The sequence below is a fragment of the Thalassophryne amazonica genome, chromosome 16 (assembly GCF_902500255.1).
Source record: "Thalassophryne amazonica chromosome 16, fThaAma1.1, whole genome shotgun sequence".
Classification (NCBI taxonomy): domain Eukaryota; kingdom Metazoa; phylum Chordata; class Actinopteri; order Batrachoidiformes; family Batrachoididae; genus Thalassophryne; species Thalassophryne amazonica.
The window spans coordinates 91237922-91259898 of NC_047118.1; the positions used below are offsets into that span (position 1 = coordinate 91237922).

General features: G+C 42.8%; 2 protein-coding genes across 2 annotated transcripts in view; one reads left to right on the forward strand and one right to left on the reverse strand.

The window, feature by feature from the left end:
- si:dkeyp-72e1.9 (syntaxin-binding protein 4) overlaps positions 1–8309 on the reverse strand; it is a 375953-nt gene extending 367644 nt beyond the window's left edge. Inside the window, exon 1 of the mRNA XM_034189933.1 lies at positions 8297–8309. The gene's annotated coding sequence lies outside the window, so the exon portion shown is untranslated. The remainder of the gene's footprint in view (positions 1–8296) is intronic.
- The window catches only part of LOC117528785 (serine/threonine-protein kinase SMG1-like), a 163229-nt gene continuing 146141 nt past the window's right edge, over positions 4890–21977 (forward strand). Inside the window, exon 1 of the mRNA XM_034191410.1 lies at positions 4890–5098. Within this exon, the coding sequence (XP_034047301.1) occupies positions 5022–5098 (77 nt within the window). The 5' untranslated portion in view covers positions 4890–5021. The remainder of the gene's footprint in view (positions 5099–21977) is intronic.

Sequence of the window (21977 nt, forward strand, 5' to 3'; positions counted from 1 at the left end):
GGACCGAAGCCCCATTCACACCATCTGTAGAGGACCGAAGCCCAATTCACACCATCTGTAGAGGACCAAAGCCCAATTCACACCAGCTGTAGAGGACCGAAGCCCCATTCACACAGCTGTAGAGGACCGAAGCCCCATTCACACCATCTGTAGAGGACCGAAGCCCCATTCACACCAGCTGTAGAGGACCGAAGCCCCATCACACCATCTGTAGAGGACCGAAGCCCAATTCACACCATCTGTAGAGGACCGAAGCCCCATTCACACCATCTGTAGAGGACCGAAGCCCAATTCACACCAGCTGTAGAGGACCGAAGCCCAATTCACACCATCTGTAGAGGACCGAAGCCCAATTCACACCAGCTGTAGAGGACCGAAGCCCAATTCACACCAGCTGTAGAGGACCGAAGCCCATTCACACCATCTGTAGAGGACCGAAGCCCCCATTCACACCAGCTGTAGAGGACCGAAGCCCCATTCACACCAGCTGTAGAGGACCGAAGCCCCCATTCACACCAGCTTGTAGAGGACCGAAGCCCCCATTCACACCAGCTGTAGAGGACCGAAGCCCCCATTCACACCAGCTGTAGAGGACCGAAGCCCCCATTCACACCAGCTGTAGAGGACCGAAGCCCCCATTCACACCAGCTGTAGAGGACCGAAGCCCCCATTCACACCAGCTGTAGAGGACCGAAGCCCCATTCACACCAGCTGTAGAGGACCGAAGCCCAATTCACACCAGCTGAAGAGGACCGAAGCCCCATTCACACCAGCTGTAGAGGACCGAAGCCCCCATTCACACCAGCTGTAGAGGACGAAGCCCAATTCACACCAGCTGTAGAGGACCGAAGCCCCATTCACACCAGCTGTAGAGGACCGAAGCCCCCATTCACACCAGCTGTAGAGGACCGAAGCCCAATTCACACCAGCTGTAGAGGACCGAAGCCCCCATTCACACCAGCTGTAGAGGACCGAAGCCCCATCACACCAGCTGTAGAGGACCGAAGCCCCCATTCACACCAGCTGAAGAGGACCGAAACCCCCCTTCACACCAGCTGTAGAGGACCGAAGCCCCATTCACACCAGCTGTAGAGGACCAAAGCCCCCATTCACACCAGCTGTAGAGGACCGAAACCCCCCCTTCACACCAGCTGTAGAGGATCCGAAGCCCCCATTCACACCAGCTGTAGAGGACCCGAAGCCCAATTAACACCAGCTGTAGAGGACCGAAGCCCCATTCACACCAGCTGTAGAGGATCCGAAGCCCAATTCACACCAGCTGTAGAGGACCGAAGCCCCATTCACACCAGCTGTAGAGGACCGAAGCCCAATTCACACCAGCTGTAGAGGACCGAAACCCCCCTTCACACCAGCTGTAGAGGACCGAAGCCCCATCACACCAGCTGTAGAGGACCGAAGCCCCCATTCACACCAGCTGTAGAGGACCGAAGCCCAATTCACACCAGCTGTAGAGGACCGAAACCCCCCTTCACACCAGCTGTAGAGGACCGAAAACCCCCTTCACACCAGCTGTAGAGGACCGAAGTCCCATTCACACCAGCTGTGTTGGGAAAGTGTAGTGACACGACCCACAACAGGGGGCGTAAATGAACGGATAATAGAAGGAGTTAAATTTGAACACTTACTGTTGTGAATTGCCACAACCAAACACAGCAGATTACAGAATGAATACAAGTCAATCAATAAAGGTGTCGTGTGGGCAGGCTCGACGATAGGAGACGCCCGTCTGGAGACGAAACCGGAACCACACGATTTCCACCGCACCGAAACCCGAGGGATACTGGAGCCGCCAAGTCCCGAACTCCCCAGGTGGCCACCGTCTCAGCGTGTCGGATCTGGTACTGCTGGCGGAAAACAAAGACAGTCAAGTGTGGGTGTGTGTACACCCTGTAACAATAATGGTGGGAATTCCACCTCCACCTCTCACTCAATATTCTGATGAGTATGCAGTGATCCCTCAGAGGAAAAGAGTGCCGTCCTGCACTTACTCAGCTTCCACAAAACAAGGGACCAGTACTCCTGCAAACACTCACAATATACAGATTATAAGGTAAACACAAATGGCTGAGGATATTACCTCTCACTGAAGTCGATATCTCGGCGATGTGGTGGAGGTGTCTTCCTGCTTTTATTCCAGGTGAGATGCAGATGATCGGTGACAGCTGTCATGGTTGATGAGTGACAGCTGTCACCTCGGCTGTTCCTGTAGGCGGCAGCGCCCTCTCGTGCCTGAAGCCCGCACTTCAGGCAGGGCGCCCTCTGGTGGTGGGCCAGCAGTACCTCCTCTTCTGGCGGCCCACACAACAAGCTGTAGAGGACCGAAACCCCCCTTCACACCAGCTGTAGAGGACCGAAACCCCCTTCACACCAGCTGTAGAGGACCGAAGCCCCCCTTCACACCAGCTGTAGAGGACCGAAGCCCCATTCACACCAGCTGTAGAGGACCGAAACCCCCCTTCACACCAGCTGTAGAGGACCGAAGCCCCCATTCACACCAGCTGTAGAGGACCGAAGCCCCATTCACACCAGCTGTAGAGGACCGAAGCCCCCTTCACACCAGCTGTAGAGGATCGAAACCCCCCTTCACACCAGCTGTAGAGGACCGAAACCCCCCTTCACACCAGCTGTAGAGGACCGAAACCCCCCTTCACACCAGCTGTAGAGGACCGAAGCCCCATTCACACCAGCTGTAGAGGACCGAAACCCCCCTTCACACCAGCTGTAAAGGATCGAAACCCCCCTTCACACCAGCTGTAGAGGACCGAAGCCCCCATTCACACCAGCTGTAGAGGACCGAAGCCCCCTTCACACCAGCTGTAGAGGACCGAAGCCCCCTTCACACCAGCTGTAGAGGACCGAAACCCCCCTTCACACCAGCTGTAGAGGATCGAAACCCCCCTTCACACCAGCTGTAGAGGACCGAAGCCCCCATTCACACCAGCTGTAGAGGACCGAAGCCCCCATTCACACCAGCTGTAGAGGACCGAAACCCCCCCTTCACACCAGCTGTAGAGGACCGAAGCCCCCTTCACACCAGCTGTAGAGGACCGAAGCCCCCCTTCACACCAGCTGTAGAGGACCGAAGCCCCCCTTCACACCAGCTGTAGAGGACCGAAGCCCCATTCACACCAGCTGTAGAGGACCGAAACCCCCCTTCACACCAGCTGTAGAGGACCGAAGCCCCCATTCACACCAGCTGTAGAGGACCGAAGCCCCATTCACACCAGCTGTAGAGGACCGAAGCCCCCTTCACACCAGCTGTAGAGGATCGAAACCCCCCTTCACACCAGCTGTAGAGGACCGAAACCCCCCTTCACACCAGCTGTAGAGGATCGAAACCCCCCTTCACACCAGCTGTAGAGGACCGAAGCCCCCATTCACACCAGCTGTAGAGGACCGAAGCCCCATTCACACCAGCTGTAGAGGACCGAAGCCCCCTTCACACCAGCTGTAGAGGACCGAAACCCCCCTTCACACCAGCTGTAGAGGACCGAAGCCCCATTCACACCAGCTGTAGAGGATCGAAACCCCCCTTCACACCAGCTGTAGAGGATCGAAACCCCCATTCACACCAGCTGTAGAGGACCGAAGCCCCCTTCACACCAGCTGTAGAGGATCAAAACCCCCTTCACACCAGCTGTAGAGGACCGAAACCCCCCTTCACACCAGCTGTAGAGGACCGAAGCCCCCCTTCACACCAGCTGTAGAGGACCGAAGCCCCCTTCACACCAGCTGTAGAGGATCAAAGCCCCCTTCCACACAGCTGTAGAGGACCGAAACCCCCCTTCACACCAGCTGTAGAGGACCGAAACCCCCCTTCACACCAGCTGTAGAGGATCAAAGCCCCCTTCACACCAGCTGTAGAGGACCGAAGCCCCCCTTCACACCAGCTGTAGAGGATCAAAGCCCCCTTCACACCAGCTGTAGAGGATCGAAACCCCCCTTCACACCAGCTGTAGAGGACCGAAACCCCCCTTCACACCAGCTGTAGAGGACCGAAGCCCCCTTCACACCAGCTGTAGAGGACCGAAACCCCCCTTCACACCAGCTGTAGAGGACCGAAACCCCCCTTCACACCAGCTGTAGAGGATCAAAGCCCCCTTCACACCAGCTGTAGAGGACCGAAACCCCATTCACACCGGGCCAAGCTGCATAATGTGACATACAGACTACGCCGGGTTTAAGCAGCTCCACCCCAAGTTTATACAGCCCTACTCTGACGGATGCAAAAAAAAAAAAAAAAAAAATCTAACATTTAATTTTTTTCAGCACTGGACGCAGAAAGCAGTTTTTAAGCAAGTCTGTGCCACACTGAGCTACTATACACCTGTCCACGTACACTCCGCATGGACGGATCACGCATACGATTGCTGGCTGCAGCGCCGCAGTGCTTTTCCCTCCTCAAGTTCTCTCATGATTGTGGCACATTAAATAAAATCCATTAACTCCTGGAAATAATGTATTCTGACTTTTTCCAATGTATGAAATCCATGTGTGTGTCCAGGCAGTCTTTGGAGAATGGACCCAGAACCTCAGGTCCCCACTTGGGTAAATGTTCTGCAGACAGCCACTAAGAATGTGTTAGTTGGTTTGCTCAACAGGCCAGTCTCAGCAGCTCAGTGATCCAGAGATGTCAGAAGATCAGCCAGACATATTCAGGAACTGTTGGACAGAAAAGAAGGGAACAAAAAAAACATTGCTGGATATTTTATTAATTTTATTTGTTTGTTTTTATTTATTTGAAAACATGACATAATCCAACCCAAGATCCAGGTTTGGACTGACGCGTCTGAGTGACCTCGCGAAATGAGGAGGACCGCCAGCAGCAGGGGGGCGCCACCGGCAGTCAGGCAGAAGGCGCTGCCGTCTTTGCAGCGCTGACGAAGGCGGACGCGGTCTTCCTGTGTGTTAGCACTGAAGTCCCCGTGAGCTCGAACCTCGAAGCTGCTCCCCGTTACCGTGTACCGCGTCCAGCGGCTCATGCAGCTCTCCACAAGGTAATGAGCCGCAAAGCCTCGGGATCTCGGCTCAGCGGCGCCCACAAATCCTCGTTACAGTGGAACGACTGGCAGAGCAGGTAGGTGGCGTGGCCGCGGCGAAGGCCCCGATCCACGGCCTTCACGGCGCCGCGTGGGAGGGGAGGCCGCCCGGCTCCGAACACAGCATACACACGCCGAACACACCGGCACCAGCACCAGCGGCTGACTTTGTGACTGCGACACTTACTGAAGTTCACCTGACAACACGGGCTGGCAGCTAACGCTAGCATTTCATCTGTGCTCCCAAAGAGGAAACACCCACTGCGACGTCATAAATTCGACTGAGACCTGCTGTTAGCATGAGTTAAGAATAAGTTAATACAGATGCTGACAACAAATCCTCACTGATGACATAAAGGTGACTGACATTTACTAAATGTTAGTATTTCGTTAAGGTAATGTGAACAAATCCTCACTGACGACATAAAGGTGACTGACATTTACTAACTGTTAGTATTTCGTTAAGGTAATGAGAACAAATCCTCACTGACGACATAAAGGTGACTGACATTTGCTAACTGTTAGTATTTCGTTACGGTAATGAGAACAAATCCTCACTGACGACATAAAGGTGACTGACATTTGCTAACTGTTAGTATTTCGTTAAGGTAATGAGAACAAATCCTCACTGACGACATAAAGGTGACTGACATTTGCTAACTGTTAGTATTTCGTTAAGGTAATGAGAACAAATCCTCACTGACGACATAAAGGTGACTGACATTTGCTAACTGTTAGTATTTCGTTAAGGTAATGAGAACAAATCCTCACTGACGACATAAAGGTGACTGACATTTGCTAACTGTTAGTATTTCGTTAAGGTAATGTGAACAAATCCTCACTGACGACATAAAGGTGACTGACATTTACTAACTGTTAGTATTTCGTTAAGGTAATGAGAACAAATCCTCACTGACGACATAAAGGTGACTGACATTTGCTAACTGTTAGTATTTCGTTACGGTAATGAGAACAAATCCTCACTGACGACATAAAGGTGACTGACATTTGCTAACTGTTAGTATTTCGTTACGGTAATGAGAACAAATCCTCACTGACGACATAAAGGTGACTGACATTTGCTAACTGTTAGTATTTCGTTAAGGTAATGAGAACAAATCCTCACTGACGACATAAAGGTGACTGACATTTGCTAACTGTTAGTATTTCGTTAAGGTAATGAGAACAAATCCTCACTGACGACATAAAGGTGACTGACATTTGCTAACTGTTAGTATTTCGTTAAGGTAATGAGAACAAATCCTCACTGACGACATAAAGGTGACTGACATTTGCTAACTGTTAGTATTTCGTTAAGGTAATGAGAACAAATCCTCACTGACGACATAAAGGTGACTGACATTTGCTAACTGTTAGTATTTCGTTAAGGTAATGAGAACAAATCCTCACTGACGACATAAAGGTGACTGACATTTGCTAACTGTTAGTATTTCGTTAAGGTAATGAGAACAAATCCTCACTGACGACATAAAGGTGACTGACATTTGCTAACTGTTAGTATTTCGTTAAGGTAATGAGAACAAATCCTCACTGACGACATAAAGGTGACTGACATTTGCTAACTGTTAGTATTTCGTTAAGGTAATGAGAACAGATCCTCACTGACGACATAAAGGTGACTGACATTTGCTAACTGTTAGTATTTCGTTAAGGTAATGTGAACAGATCCTCACTGACGACATAAAGGTGACTGACATTTGCTAACTGTTAGTATTTCGTTAAGGTAATGTGAACAGATCCTCACTGACGACATAAAGGTGACTGACATTTGCTAACTGTTAGTATTTCGTTAAGGTAATGTGAACAGATCCTCACTGACGACATAAAGGTGACTGACATTTGCTAACTGTTAGTATTTCGTTAAGGTAATGTGAACAGATCCTCACTGACGACATAAAGGTGACTGACATTTGCTAACTGTTAGTATTTCGTTAAGGTAATGTGAACAGATCCTCACTGACCGACATAAAGGTGACTGACATTTGCTAACTGTTAGTATTTCGTTAAGGTAATGTGAACAGATCCTCACTGACGACATAAAGGTGACTGACATTTGCTAACTGTTAGTATTTCGTTAAGGTAATGTGAACAGATCCTCACTGACGACATAAAGGTGACTGACATTTGCTGTTAGTATTTCGTTAAGGTAATGTGAACAGATCCTCACTGACGACATAAAGGTGACTGACATTTGCTGTTAGTATTTCGTTAAGGTAATGTGAACAGATCCTCACTGACGACATAAAGGTGACTGACATTTGCTAACTGTTAGTATTTCGTTAAGGTAATGTGAACAGATCCTCACTGACGACATAAAGGTGACTGACATTTGCTAACTGTTAGTATTTCGTTAAGGTAATGTGAACAGATCCTCACTGACGACATAAGGTGACTGACATTTGCTAACTGTTAGTATTTCGTTAAGGTAATGTGAACAGATCCTCACTGACGACATAAAGGTGACTGACATTTGCTAACTGTTAGTATTTCGTTAAGGTAATGTGAACAGATCCTCACTGACGACATAAAGGTGACTGACATTTGCTAACTGTTAGTATTTCGTTAAGGTAATGTGAACAGATCCTCACTGACGACATAAAGGTGACTGACATTTGCTAACTGTTAGTATTTCGTTAAGGTAATGTGAACAGATCCTCACTGACGACATAAAGGTGACTGACATTTGCTAACTGTTAGTATTTCGTTAAGGTAATGTGAACAGATCCTCACTGACGACATAAAGGTGACTGACATTTGCTAAATGTTAGTATTCGTTAGGTAATGTGAACAGATCCTCACTGACGACATAAAGGTGACTGACATTTGCTAACTGTTAGTATTTCGTTAAGGTAATGTGAACAGATCCTCACTGACGACATAAAGGTGACTGACATTTGCTAACTGTTAGTATTTCGTTAAGGTAATGTGAACAGATCCTCACTGACGACATAAAGGTGACTGACATTTGCTAACTGTTAGTATTTCGTTAAGGTAATGAGAACAGATCCTCACTGACGACATAAAGGTGACTGACATTTGCTAAATGTTAGTATTTCGTTAAGGTAATGAGAACAGATCCTCACTGACGACATAAAGGTGACTGACATTTGCTAACTGTTAGTATTTCGTTAAGGTAATGAGAACAGATCCTCACTGACGACATAAAGGTGACTGACATTTGCTAACTGTTAGTATTTCGTTAAGGTAATGAGAACAGATCCTCACTGACGACATAAAGGTGACTGACATTTGCTATCTGTTAGTACAGTGGTCCCTCGCTATATCGCGGTTCACCTTTCGCGGTCTCGCTGTTTCGCGGATTTTTTTTTAGTGCAGTTTTGCATGCTTCTTCTTTTTTTTTTTTTACTGTCTGCTGTGCTTAGTTGCAGCCAAAATCTGGCAACAGGTTCAGAGAATACACTCGCTGTTTTGATGCAGAGCGCTCCAGCAGCGAAGAAAAAGCACGCGCATTGTGTTCTGCTTGTGTCTGTTTATAAGAATCTTCTCACTCAGAAGAAAAAAAGAGCGCCAGCAGCTACCCATATCACTCGGAAAAAGACACCTGCCCCGAGGTGGAAAAAGACGCCGCGGAGCGGTGCCACAGATGAAGGCGCGATCAAGGAATACTGGTCAGTTACTATTAATAATTTCTTATGTGTCCAACCTCGTAGGTTGATCTTTAAATTTAAATTTGTTAGTTCTAAAAGCCATCATAATTATTTATAGGAAAACGTTCTATTTTATTTCTCAAACAAATGTTTGGGCCTGAAAACAGGTTTTGATCTTTGGTTTCATTCTATAATACTGGACTTATTTTTCTACTAAGGTTTGAACTTGAGAGTGTTTACACAGGAGAGAAAAGTGAGAAAATGTGTGTAGTGAGGGGTATTACAGCTTTAAAACATCTATAATAATTGTAAAAAAATAACGCTGCTACTTCGCGGAATTCACCTATCGCGGGCTATTTTTAGAACGTAACTCCCGCGATAAACGAGGGAACACTGTATTTCTTTAAGGTAATGAGAACAAATCCTCACTGACGACATAAAGGTGACTGACATTTACTATCTGTTAGTATTTCGTTAAGGTAATGAGAGAACAAATCCTCACTGACGACATAAAGGTGACTGACATTTACTATCTTAGTATTTCGTTAATGTAATGAGAGAACAAATCCTCACTGACGACATAAAGGTGACTGACATTTACTATCTGTTAGTATTTCCTAAAGGTAATGAGAGAACAAATCCTCACTGACGACATAAAGGGGACTGACATTTACTAACTTTTAGTATTTCGTTAAGGTAATGAGAACTCATTTCATTTAATTTATTCATACAGGAAAAGGTTAAAAAGCACAATTGCACATTACCGCAGGCCTGACTCAGTAACACTGTTTTACAGCAGGTTCCTGTTTTACACACAAACCTACACACAAACAAACATTTCATTCAATCATTTGGACAATAGACCTAACATGTACAGCACCACAATCATAAAGTGATCAGTCAAGTAAGAGAGGTAGGTCAGTGGTTACACGAGTAACTAATCATTAAATCGTCTCTGTAAGTTTTTAAATAGTATCTCTGAGCTGATAGATCTAGTGCCCAGAGGAATATCATTCCACACCTTAGTGTAGATATAGAAGAATGATCTTTGTCCATATGTGTTTTTTCAAAAAGGGACTTGGAGCTGTTCCGCCAATGTTGATCTGGTGCTCCTTTGAGAGTTTGTAGTCGGTACTAGAGCCAACAAAGCTGGTGGGAGGTTGAAGTTTTTTTAACTGAAAATAAAATCTAATAGCCATACTGCTTATATAGTTGTTGAAAGTCAGAGCATTTGATCTGGACAGGGCTATACAATGGTGGGTCCAGCCTTGAAGTTGACAGTGTATTTTGAAAGCTCTATTGTACAGTCGAGCCACAGGATCAAGAACATCATTTGTGGTGAGAGACCATATAGGCAGACAGTAGGAGAGAGAGGAGAGGACTACGGCATGGAGGTACGTGTGAGAAACTGGTTGTCAAATATGGTCTGATTGTATTGTAGACATACGGTTTTTGTTGTAGTTTCTTGGTCAAGAGTTGACATGTTCTTTATAATTAAGATGTGAATCCAAGAGTACACCAAGATATTTATAGGTTGTTGTTATGTGCAGTTTGTAATCAGAGAACATGATTGTGTTGCACATTTGAAGTTGCTTCCTGGGGAATGAAAATACCTACGTTCAGTCTTTTCATTTTAATACTAAGATGATGATCCGTTACCCAATTTTGGAGTGTTTTGAGATCAGATGACAATTTAGTATTTACAAGATTGGGGTTTGAATCAGAGTAAAAGAGTACAGTGTCATCTGCATACAATAAAACATTAGAATAGTTAGATTAGAACAAATCCTCACTGACGACATAAAGGTGACTGACATTTACCAACTGTTAGTATTTCATTAAGGTAATGAGAACAAATCCTCACTGACGACATAAAGGGGACTGACATTTACTATCTGTTAGTGGGTCATTGACAAATTAGGCTTCAAAAAAGGTATTTTTATAAAGTATTTTCAATATATATGTAAAACATATTTTTGAATCCAGAAAAATGTTTTAACAAATCTCATTTATTGAATAACATTTTAACTGTTTTAGCTCATTTTGAAACAGTATTTTGAATTGCATGCCAAAAAAAATGTCAGGTGGCGCATCCAAATATTTATAAAAATCTGTATACATTCCTAATCTTTATTTTAAGATTAAATCTTTTGCAACTATTCCTTAGCATGTCTACACAAGGTAACAGGTTATTATTTTATCATTGTGTTCTTTTTTCCAATCATTTACGATTTTAGCATTCTGTATGTCAGGTTTTGAGCCAAGTTAACATTCAATTTTGCCTTTAAAGACAGAAAAATAAAAACACAAATACACAAATCCAGATATTTATTATAATAACTACATTCATCACATTAAAAAACCATTTAGTCACTTTAACATATAATTTTTTTGTTTAAATTGGTTGTACAACCTGACATTTGTTATAATATGAAATATGCTGAACAAAAAATCTTTTATAATAGTAACATATGTTCTAGTCATATGTCTAAGTGTTATTAAATAGAGATATTTGATGCACAGTTAATTGCATTCTCACATTGTTGGGAGTGTTAGGTTCAACATTGTTCTTCTTGGGAGAGTTAGGTTCAAGTTCTTCTGAGGGTTCATTTGACTTGGGTGTAAAATGCAATATTTCCTCAATGCCTCTTTTTCTGTCCCGGTGCTTTTTGATCTTCCCTCCACTGTTGCCTGTTTTTTTCTGTTCGTGCTTAGAGAATTGGCCGATAGGGGGCTTCACAATTTTCCCTTCTCTCTTCCTCCTCTGATAGCTATAAAACACAAGAACTAATAAACTTACAAATGTAAAATGGACTATGTATAGATGCATTACCTCTCTTTGTTTTTGCAAGATATGCTTCCCTTGCAGCCGGATCATTATTAATACGCGCCCTGTGTCATGCCGACTTTTCTTTACTTGATAGTGGCATCTAAAATGTACAAATTATAATTTGAAATGTTTTAAAGTGTATAATATCTTTAAATTTAAAACTACAAAATATTTTATGGTTTCATGGATAATCTTAGAGCTTTGAATAGCAGTATATAGTAACATTCCTTACAGTTGTGCCACCTGACTAGCTGGTTGCACCACCTGACTATTGCAGCTAATCTCAAATAAGCAGGCTTTTTTTTGTATGCTAGCTTTAGCTCCTACCAATAGCATGAAGTTCAAACGGACCACTTTTTAAAAAATTAAGAGTTTTATGATAAAATATAATTTCATGAGTTTTACATTGGTTGTACCACCTGACATGAAAAGTGTACCAGCACATGTATGAGTTGAAAGTAGTTATTTTTATTACTATTTGACAGAGATCTACAAAAATTTTAGCTTAGTCCAAACAGTCACTTAGGGTCCTCTGGCTGATCGAATATCGTCTTTACAGCTGTTATCGCTTCATTTCAAAATAAAAGTCATACGTTTATGGTTGCGCCACCCTGATATTTAGGAAATGTAAATTGTTGGACAAAAGTTTTAAAGATTTTTTTACAGCTTTAAAAACAAATGATATTAGAAATAAAACATAATCAAAAAGATTTTAAACACAAAACAATGCCATAGTGTTTCATTTTAACTTTATCATTGTCAAAATAACATTTTTATTAGTTTTCTTAGTCTGCTCTCTTGTTCGGACAGTTGCAACACCTGACATCTTGGAGGTTTGAGAGGCCAAAACAACAGAAGAATATTACTATTTGAACTTAATGAAAAACTAATTAAAATAAATTGGTTTATAGATTAAAGTGATGTCATAAATAGATTTATTCATTTTTTAAATAATGGACTTGGACACAAAAATATGCATGTCATGTCATTGACCCTATTAGTATTTCGTTAAGGTAATGAGAACAAATCCTCACTGACGACATAAAGGTGACTGACATTACTATCTGTTAGTATTTCGTTAAGGTAATGAGAGAACAAATCCTCACTGACGACATAAAGGTGACTGACATTTACTATCTGTTAGTATTTCGTTAAGGTAATGAGAGAACAAATCCTCACTGACGACATAAAGGTGACTGACATTTACTATCTGTTAGTATTTCGTTAAGGTAATGAGAGAACAAATCCTCACTGATGACATAAAGGTGACTGACATTTACTATCTGTTAGTATTTCGTTAAGGTAATGAGAGAACAAATCCTCACTGATGACATAAAGGTGACTGGACATTTACTATCTGTTAGTATTCCGTTAAGGTAATGAGAGAACAAATCCTCACTGACGACATAAAGGTGACTGACATTTACTGTTAGTTTTTGTTAATATGAGCCTGGGAGGCTGCTCTATGGTAGACGGAGGCACAAACCAGAAATGGCACAAAAAATCTCTGCAGTGGTAAAAAGCCACAAACTGATGGTAGACGAACATAGTCATTACAAAGAACAGTAGACGCCATATTGGTTGACGTGGCGAAGAAATGCGGCCCCCATCTTGGACCAATCATTGTAGTGATTCTATCACAAGGCCAACGGTAGACGAACATAGACATTATAAAGAGGAGTAGATGCCACATTGGTTGCTGAGACGCAAGAAATGCTGCCCCCATCTTGGAGTGGTCATCGTAGTGATTCTATCACAAGGCACAGTGAAGGTTTTATTTTATAATCTTATTTTCTTTTTTAATCTTTCTCACATAATATGTGTGAAATTCCAAGTGTTCCAGTACTTTTGGAGGGCACTGTATCCAAACCTTATGATGAGTGCAAAATGAGTGTGGTATTATTACTGTTTTTTAAAGAATGTTTAATTTTCACTGTTGCTGCACTTGGTGTGAAATCATAGTCATATCTTAAAATATTGCAATATGATAATTTGGCCATATTGTAGGCAAAAAAAAATAAAAATGCTTAAAAAGGTGGGGAGGGGTGCGGAGCTCCCCCAGAAGCTGAAAGGTAAAAAATAAAATAAAAGGCAGGGGTCTTGGGGATTTCCCTCCCAGAAGCTGAAAGGTTTTAGCCATGCTCATGCTCCACCAAAGCATTTACTCAAAAAAAAAAAGAAAAAAAAAAGCAAGAAGTCTGAAAGACCTAAATGACATGGTGAGATGCTGAAGAGCTTCGCTCGTCATGTCCGCCACATATGCGTATTAAAGCTAATGAGAACAAAATCCTCAGTGACGGCATAAAGGCGACCGAAATCTGCTGACTGTTAGTGTTTGTTAATAAAACTAATGAGCGCAAATCCTCAGTGAAGTCATAAATAGAGCCTGACCGATATGGATTTTTTTTAAGGGCGATGCCGATAACGATATTTGGATAAAAAAAAAATGCAGATAATTGATAGATCGGCTGATTTGCCGATAGCCGATAAATCAGCTGATATATATATATTTTTTTTAATGAATAAAATGTTCTTTTTGGTCCCTTAACAAAAAAAGTATGAGCTAAAAGCTGAAGCTTTGTCCTCATATTGATTAACTTGATAACAGAAGAATTTTTCAAGTTCAAAAAATGCAATCAAGAATTAAACCTTTGTGAAATTAGCATACATATCCTTAAAAAGAGTTGTGAAATACATCTGATCTGACCTCTTGTTGCTGCAACTTAGATATAGGTTATATTACAGGTAGAAAAACGTTTTCAGTTGCAGACAAGTAATTGTGAGAGGAAAGAAACACAAACACTAAGGAAACATTATTTTCACAAGACTCCTTTATTTTTCTATTCTGCAACTTTCAAGAACAAAAAAAACTTTAAAACAACCTTAGTGCAAACAGAGGTTGGTTTTAGTGCTGGTAGAACATTTTAACAAGAAAACATGGACCCTGATATAACATGTGAGGAAACTATCATATTTACAGTAAAATAAGATTCTTTTCACAAGACCCTGTAGTATGTTTGTGCAATTTTCAAGAACAGTAAGAAAGAACTGTCTAGTACAAAAGCAATCTGTGCAAAGTTGTATTAATCTCCCAAAGGGGAAAAGCCAGGTACGACAGCCCAGGTCCCTTTATCATGTCCAGAAGGCTGGAGAAGTTTGTTGATTGGGCAATCTCATTCTGGGTTAGCCAGTACATGGCCCTCAGTGAGGTAGTCGGAGTCAGTGGACATTTTTAAGTCAAGACTTAAAACATATTTATTCACTTTCTTATGAGTAGTTTTTATTTATGTTTTGTTCTTTTACTTCTGTTTTAATTAGGTATTTGAATTTTTTTTTATTTTTATGTTGAACTGTTCTGTGTGAGGCACCTTGAGACGGCTTTTGTTGTAATTTGGCGCTTTATAAGCTGATTAAATTGAAATTGAACAACATTTTATTGAGTCTTAAAGTAGGGCTGTCACGATTAGGAATTTCTGGAGACGATTAACTGTCAGACAAATAATTGCGATTGACGAATATATTGTCTATTTTTTTCTTTTTTTCCCTTTATATTCTACTGTTGTAGTATAATTACACAACTCTGGAAGAACGTTTGGCTTCTGTGAGTGGAGAAACTGGGAATGGTGCAACATTTTTATTTTTATCTTCATTTTACATACAGTCCCAACTTTTTCTGAGTTGTGGTTGTTTCTGTTGCATTTCTGAAATTGTTTCTCATCAGTCACGTTTTGTGCTTAAACACTGCATTAAGCCCATATTGAACAAATAAATACCTTTGGAAAGTAACAGCTGTTAAAGTTCAGAGTTCTCACCTGCTTTTTGTGATCTGTGCATCTGAACATCACCACAGCTTCTCCATGTCAGGGTTTTTTTTTTTTTTTTTTTTTTTGTGGCTCAGTTCATTCATATATTCTCATTTTTAAAGATATTGACCGTTATTTCATCTCATGATCTCATAAATTCAGCATACGATGCGCACATGGTGTGAACAGGACGGTAACTGCAGAATCACACCTTTAGAGAAAGTTCAGAGAGAAGTAAAGGCAGCTTCACGTTTTCGTTTTGTTAACATGTTCACTCGGGTTAAAATCCTCTCTGTGCTCCGCGCTCGCTGTGCACTGAACGAGTCGCGCCTGCATTTAGGAATCTCACTCACCCCCTCCCTCGTAGTCTGCAGCCTGTTAACTCTGTGCGCAGACACAGACACACACACCGACAGTTCTGCATTTTAGACAGCTTTTGAAGAAGACGGCACTGTTTTAATCGGCCGTCAGCCTCCCTGTTATTGTCCCGCCTTAAGACGAGAGTGAGGCTGCAGCACAATGTCAGATTGAGTCGTTTATGCTTTGTGGATAAATAAATAATTCACGGTAATCGCGAATATGAAAAATAATCGCTATTGACGAATATTGTAATAATTGTGACAGCCGTATCTTAAAGTAAATAAATATGAAATTGGTTACTGGATCCTTACACTCTGGACATAATAAACTCTACATGGTGGATCCTTTATCTCTGGACATAAACAGAAATCTGTTAGTTTTTGTCAAAAGCATTTCCTTTCAGACATTATTAGTGGCATGAATGTCTTTCCATACCTATGAGCCGAGCTCTACAGCTCAGACGTCTCATTTTTTGGAAAAAACATTTTAGTTGATTGTCGTTTATTGTCTGTATTGCAACGTTTGTACGAGGTGTCATTTTATTTAAAGCGGCGATTCGTTTTGAAGTTATTAATTCCGAGCGGACTCTGTCTCAGCAGAGAGCCGCACATCGTTTGAATCTGTGACAAAGGAACGGAGAACGATTCTCGTTTGTTGACTGCAACAAGACAGGAGTCCCAGTTAATGACTTTAATACACACAAAAATGACTCATGAGATTTTAATGGCTTTGAGAGGGGTTAAAAAGCGGACTTACCGCTTCTGAAGAGCAGCGAATCAAAGAGCCACAAGCCATTGAATCGAAGCATTGCTTCAGTGCTTCACGCTTCAAACTGGGGTCGCGCTGCAGAAACGGTTGATTACACTGTCCAAAATAAGCGTAACGGTCCAAAATTATATCGTAATGGGCCGTAACGCCTGTTTCAACCTCTTAGCAGTAAACTAGAAATAAGGTCTACACAACGTGGGCTTAATAAAAGTGTGACCGACGCAATGAAGCACATTTGACACATTACTACATAAACTGAGTTAATCAAACTGAGTTGAAGTGAAACGGGAGAAATGTGGGGTGAATGTAATCGCAGAGTTATTACAAACAACATCCTTATAAACTTACTTGTATGCTTTTGTCAAGCCGATCAGTGCAGTGTGACGGTGAACTACGGGGGGCGGTTATGAACACATTTAAGCAGGGGTGTAAAGCAGCTCTGTTGAATGGAGTCAGAGCTCCATCTACCTGGACAAATGGTGCAAGGACATTTTACATTGCTGACACAAACATTATTTCAGTAACTGTTCTGTTTATGAGAAATTATCGGCGTTTTATCAGCAAAAGTTCGGCCGATGGTGAGTACTTGACAAGGGCTTATATCGGCAGGCCGATATATCGGTCGGGCTCTAGTCATAAAGGCGACTCAAATCTGCTGACTTAGTGTTTATTAATAAGCTAATGAGCGCAAATCCTCAGTGACGGCATAAAGGCGACTGACATCTGCTGACTGTTTAATAAAGCTAATGAGCGCAAAATCCTTAGTGATGTCATAAAGGCGAGTGGCATCTGCTGACAGTTTAATAAAGCTAATGAGCACCAATCCGTCACTGATGTCATAAGGCGACTGGCATCTGCTGACTGTTAGTGTTTGTTAATAAAGCTAATGAGCACAATCGTCACTGATGTCATAAAGGCGACTGACATCTGCTGACTTAGTGTTTGTTAATAAAGCTAATGAGCACAAATCGTCACTGATGTCATAAAGGCGACTGACATCTGCTGACATAGTTTGTTAATAAAGCTAATGAGCACAAATCGTCACTGATGTCATAAAGGCGACTGACATCTGCTGACTTAGTGTTTGGTAATAAAGCTAATGAGCACAAATCGTCACTGATGTCATAAATGCGACTGACATCTGCTGACTTAGTGTTAATAAAGCTAATGAGTGCAAATTCTCAGTGACGTCATAAAGGTGACTGACATCTGTTGACTTAGTGTTTGTTTAATAAGCTAATGAGCGCAAATCCTCAGTGACGGCATACAGGCGACTGACATTCTGCTGACAGTTTAATAAAGCTAATGAGCACAAATCGTCACTGATGGTCATAAAGGTGACTGACATCTGCTGACTTAGTGTTTGTTAATAAAGCTCATGAGCGCAAATCCTCAGTGACGTCATAAAGGTGACTGACATCTGTTGACTTAGTGTTTGTTAATAAAGCTAATGAGCACAAATCCTCAGTGATGGCATACAGGCGACTGACATCTGCTGACAGTTTAATAAAGCTCATGAGCGCAAATCCTCAGTGACGTCATAAAGGTGACTGACATCTGGTTGACTTAGTGTTAATAAAGCTAATGAGTGCAAATTCTCAGTGATGTCATAAAGGTGACTGACATCTGTTGACAGTTTAATTAAAGCTAATGAGCACAATCCTCAGTGACGGCATACAGGCGACTGACATCTGCTGACAGTTTAATAAAGCTAATGAGCACAAATCCCCAGTGACGGCATACAGGCGACTGACATCTGCTGACAGTTTAATAAAGCTAATGAGCACAAATCGTCACTGATGTCATAAAGACGACTGACATCTGCTGACTGTTAGTGTTTGTTAATAAAGCTAATGAGCACAAATCCTCAGTGATGTCATAAAGGTGACTGACATCTGCTGAATGTTAGTGTTTGTTAAAGCTAATGAGCGCAAATCCTCAGTGACGTCATAAAGGTGACGCACATCTGTTGACAGTTTAATAAAGCTAATGAGCGCAAATCCTCAGTGATGTCATAAAGGTGACTGACATCTGCTGACAGTGTTTGTTAATAAAGCTAATGAGCACAAATCCTCAGTGATGTCATAAAGGCGACTGACATCTGCTGACTGTTAGTGTTTGTTAATAAAGCTAATGAGCACAAATTGTCACTGATGTCATAAAGGTGACTGACATCTGTTGACTTAGTGTTAATAAAGCTAATGAGTGCAAATTCTCAGTGACGTCATAAAGGTGACTGACATCTGTTGACTTGGTGTTTGTTAATAAAGCTAATGAGTGCAAATCCTCAGTGACGTCATAAAGGTGACTGACATCTGTTGACTTAGTGTTTGTTAATAAAGCTAATGAGCACAAATCGTCACTGATGTCATAAAGACGACTGACATCTGCTGACTTAGTGTTTGTTAATAAAGCTAATGAGCACAAATCGTCACTGATGTCATAAAGACGACTGACATCTGCTGACTGTTAGTGTTTAATAAAGCTAATGAGTGCAAATTCTCAGTGATGTCATAAAGGTGACTGACATCTGCTGACAGTTTAATAAAGCTAATGAGCGCAAATCGTCAGTGACGGCATACAGGCGACTGACATCTGCTGACAGTTTAATAAAGCTAATGAGCGCAAATCGTCAGTGACGGCATACAGGCGACTGACATCTGCTGACAGTTTAATAAAGCTAATGAGCGCAAATCGTCAGTGACGGCATACAGGCGACTGACATCTGCTGACAGTTTAATAAAGCTAATGAGCACAAATCGTCACTGATGTCATAAAGGCGACTGACATCTGCTGAATGTTAGTGTTTGTTAAGGCTAATGAGCGCAAATCCTCTGACGTCATAAAGGTGACTGACATCTGTTGACAGTTTAATAAAGCTAATGAGCACAAATCCTCAGTGATGTCATAAAGGTGACTGACATCTGCTGACTTAGTTTTTGTTAATAAAGCTAATGAGCGCAAATCCTCAGTGATGTCATAAAGGCGACTGACATCTGCTGACTTAGTGTTTGTTAATAAAGCTCATGAGCGCAAATCCTCAGTGACGTCATAAAGGTGACTGACATCTGTTGACTTAGTGTTAATAAAGCTAATGAGTGCAAATTCTCAGTGACGTCATAAAGGTGACTCACATCAGCTGAATGTTAGTGTTTGTTAAAGCTAATGAGCGCAAATCCTCAGTGACGTCATAAAGGTGACTGACATCAGCTGAATGTTAGTGTTTGTTAAAGCTAATGAGCGCAAATCCTCAGTGACGTCATAAAGGTGACTGACATCTGCTGACTTAGTGTTTGTTAATAAAGCTAATGAGTGTAAATCCTCAGTGACGTCATAAAGGTGACTGACATCTGCTGACTTAGTGTTTCTTAATAAAGCTGATGAGCGTAAATCCTCAGTGACATGACCTGTCTCTGGCAATCAGTCTGTGAGGAGGACTTATGTCCTTTTAACTGTGATGTGAGAGTTTGAGCAGAGAACAAGGAACTAATGCCTGCAGCCAGACTTTTTTTTTTTTTTTTCTTTTAATTGTTCATATGTGCGCACGTGAACGAACGTCCATGAGTGGACTAGAGATGTCCGGACTTTTTACTGGATATTTCTGGCAATCACTCTGTAAGCAGGACTTTTATGGATTTTATTTAAACACATTTGTGAGAGAAGCTGTGCTGCTGCCTCACTCTCTTCACCAGACAGCTCCACACAGAGAAGGAACTGAGCTGCAATCAGCATTTTTTTTTTTTCCTGTGGTATTTTTTTTTTTTTCAGCGTGTAGTTTTTACTGCATTGAGTACATGGTATAAAACAATCCTGCATGATTTATACTGCGGGGAACAATGGAACACAGCAGGAATCATAAATTGGCTTCCGAGTCACGCCGGGTAACGCATCTTTGCCCCGAGTTACGCCTCTTTGCCCCGACTTGTGCTGGAACCGCTTCCTTTCTGCGTCGAGCACAGGACTCCAAAGAAATTAAACGGGCTTAATTTTTCGGCGTCCGACTTGCTTCCTCCTTTGCGCCCCTCGCGCTGTTGTGGCGCCGAGCTGCATCGTCTCGGCACTGTGTTGCTTCCACACGGCGTCATAATGACGCACGGCGCAACTGGGAGCAACTGAGAGCACCCCCGGTGTGAAAGGGGCTTTAATAACGCTCATGAGTGCAAATCCTCAGTGACGTCATAAAGGTGACTGACATTTACTGACTGTTAGTGTTTATTTGTAGTTTTTTGAAGGAGAAATGTCCTTTTAGTTTCAGTGTGTTTGCCGTACGGCTTCGCTTCACCCACTGTGTTGTTACAGCGTGCTGTTATAGACTGTCTCTATCCTGGACGGAGCCCTCGTGACATCACATGTTGGTTCCATTTCATCCCTCCTGACCGCCAGAGGGCGGTGCTGAAAACACTGAATAATCCCTTCGCGCATGCGCCGTTTGAGTAATAATACCAAAATAGTCACACCTGTGACACCACGGATGACCAATCATAGTGTATATAAGCATACGTCATCCGAGGCTCTGTTCCTTTATTTCTTCTCAGGCGTGGTTCACGACTGTTGGCGGTCCGCCATTTGTGCTGGATATTTATTGTGGTTTTGTCGGCATTGGACACCCTTTCACCTTTCCTTTTGGAAGGAGCAATGTTTTTCACCTCCTGTGACTGCAACGGTTCTTGTTACTGTGTAAGTAAGTGTCTCTTTTATTTGCCATTACCGGTGACGGGAGCGTGTTCGCCCCCTCTCCGGTATTACGCGTGTATACGGACATACATATATTGTTTCGAGCTACCTGGGTTGGCCTTGGTCCTTTTGTTGTTTAGTTTTTGCTATTACTGGTGATGGCGGCGTTAGCGCCCCCTTCTCCCGGATTTAGACTTATTTATGTTTATAGCTGACGGTGTTGGCCTCCTTTTGTTGTCTAGTTTTTGCTACTGCTGGTGATGGCAGCGTGAGCGCCCCCTCTCCCGGTGTTGAGCCTGTTTACATTGACAGCTGACTGTGTTAGCCTTTTTTTTGGGTTGTGTTTGGCTACTTCTGGTGACAGCGGTGTGCGCGCTACCCTATCCCAGTTTTTTTTTTTTTTTTTTGACCTGCATTTTGTTAGCTAACGGAGTTGGTCTCCTGTTTTGCTATTACTGGTGACGGCAGCGTTCGTGCCCCCTCTCCCGGCGCTGGCATATATTCTGAAGACCGCATAGCTGTGTGGATTTGCCTGTTGAGCGGTCGGGCTTATGGACGGCTCCCACTGCTGTGCTGCTTGTGGGCTCGCACTCCGTGCAGATGACAGTCATGACCTGTGCCCAGCTTGTCTCGGGCTTGACCATCTGACAGAGGTGCTGTCAGAACATCTCTGTATGAACTGCAGTTACATGCCTCGTGGTGTGAGAGTGGCTCGGCTGGCGCAGGTGCACTCTCAACAAGAGGCTGACCAGCTCCTGCCTTCGGTGCTGGTGACTGCGCCCAGGCATTCAAAATGTCGAAGTGAGGTCACTGCTACCGCGGCTCCTTTTAAGAAGAAGTGGGTCAAAGCCGC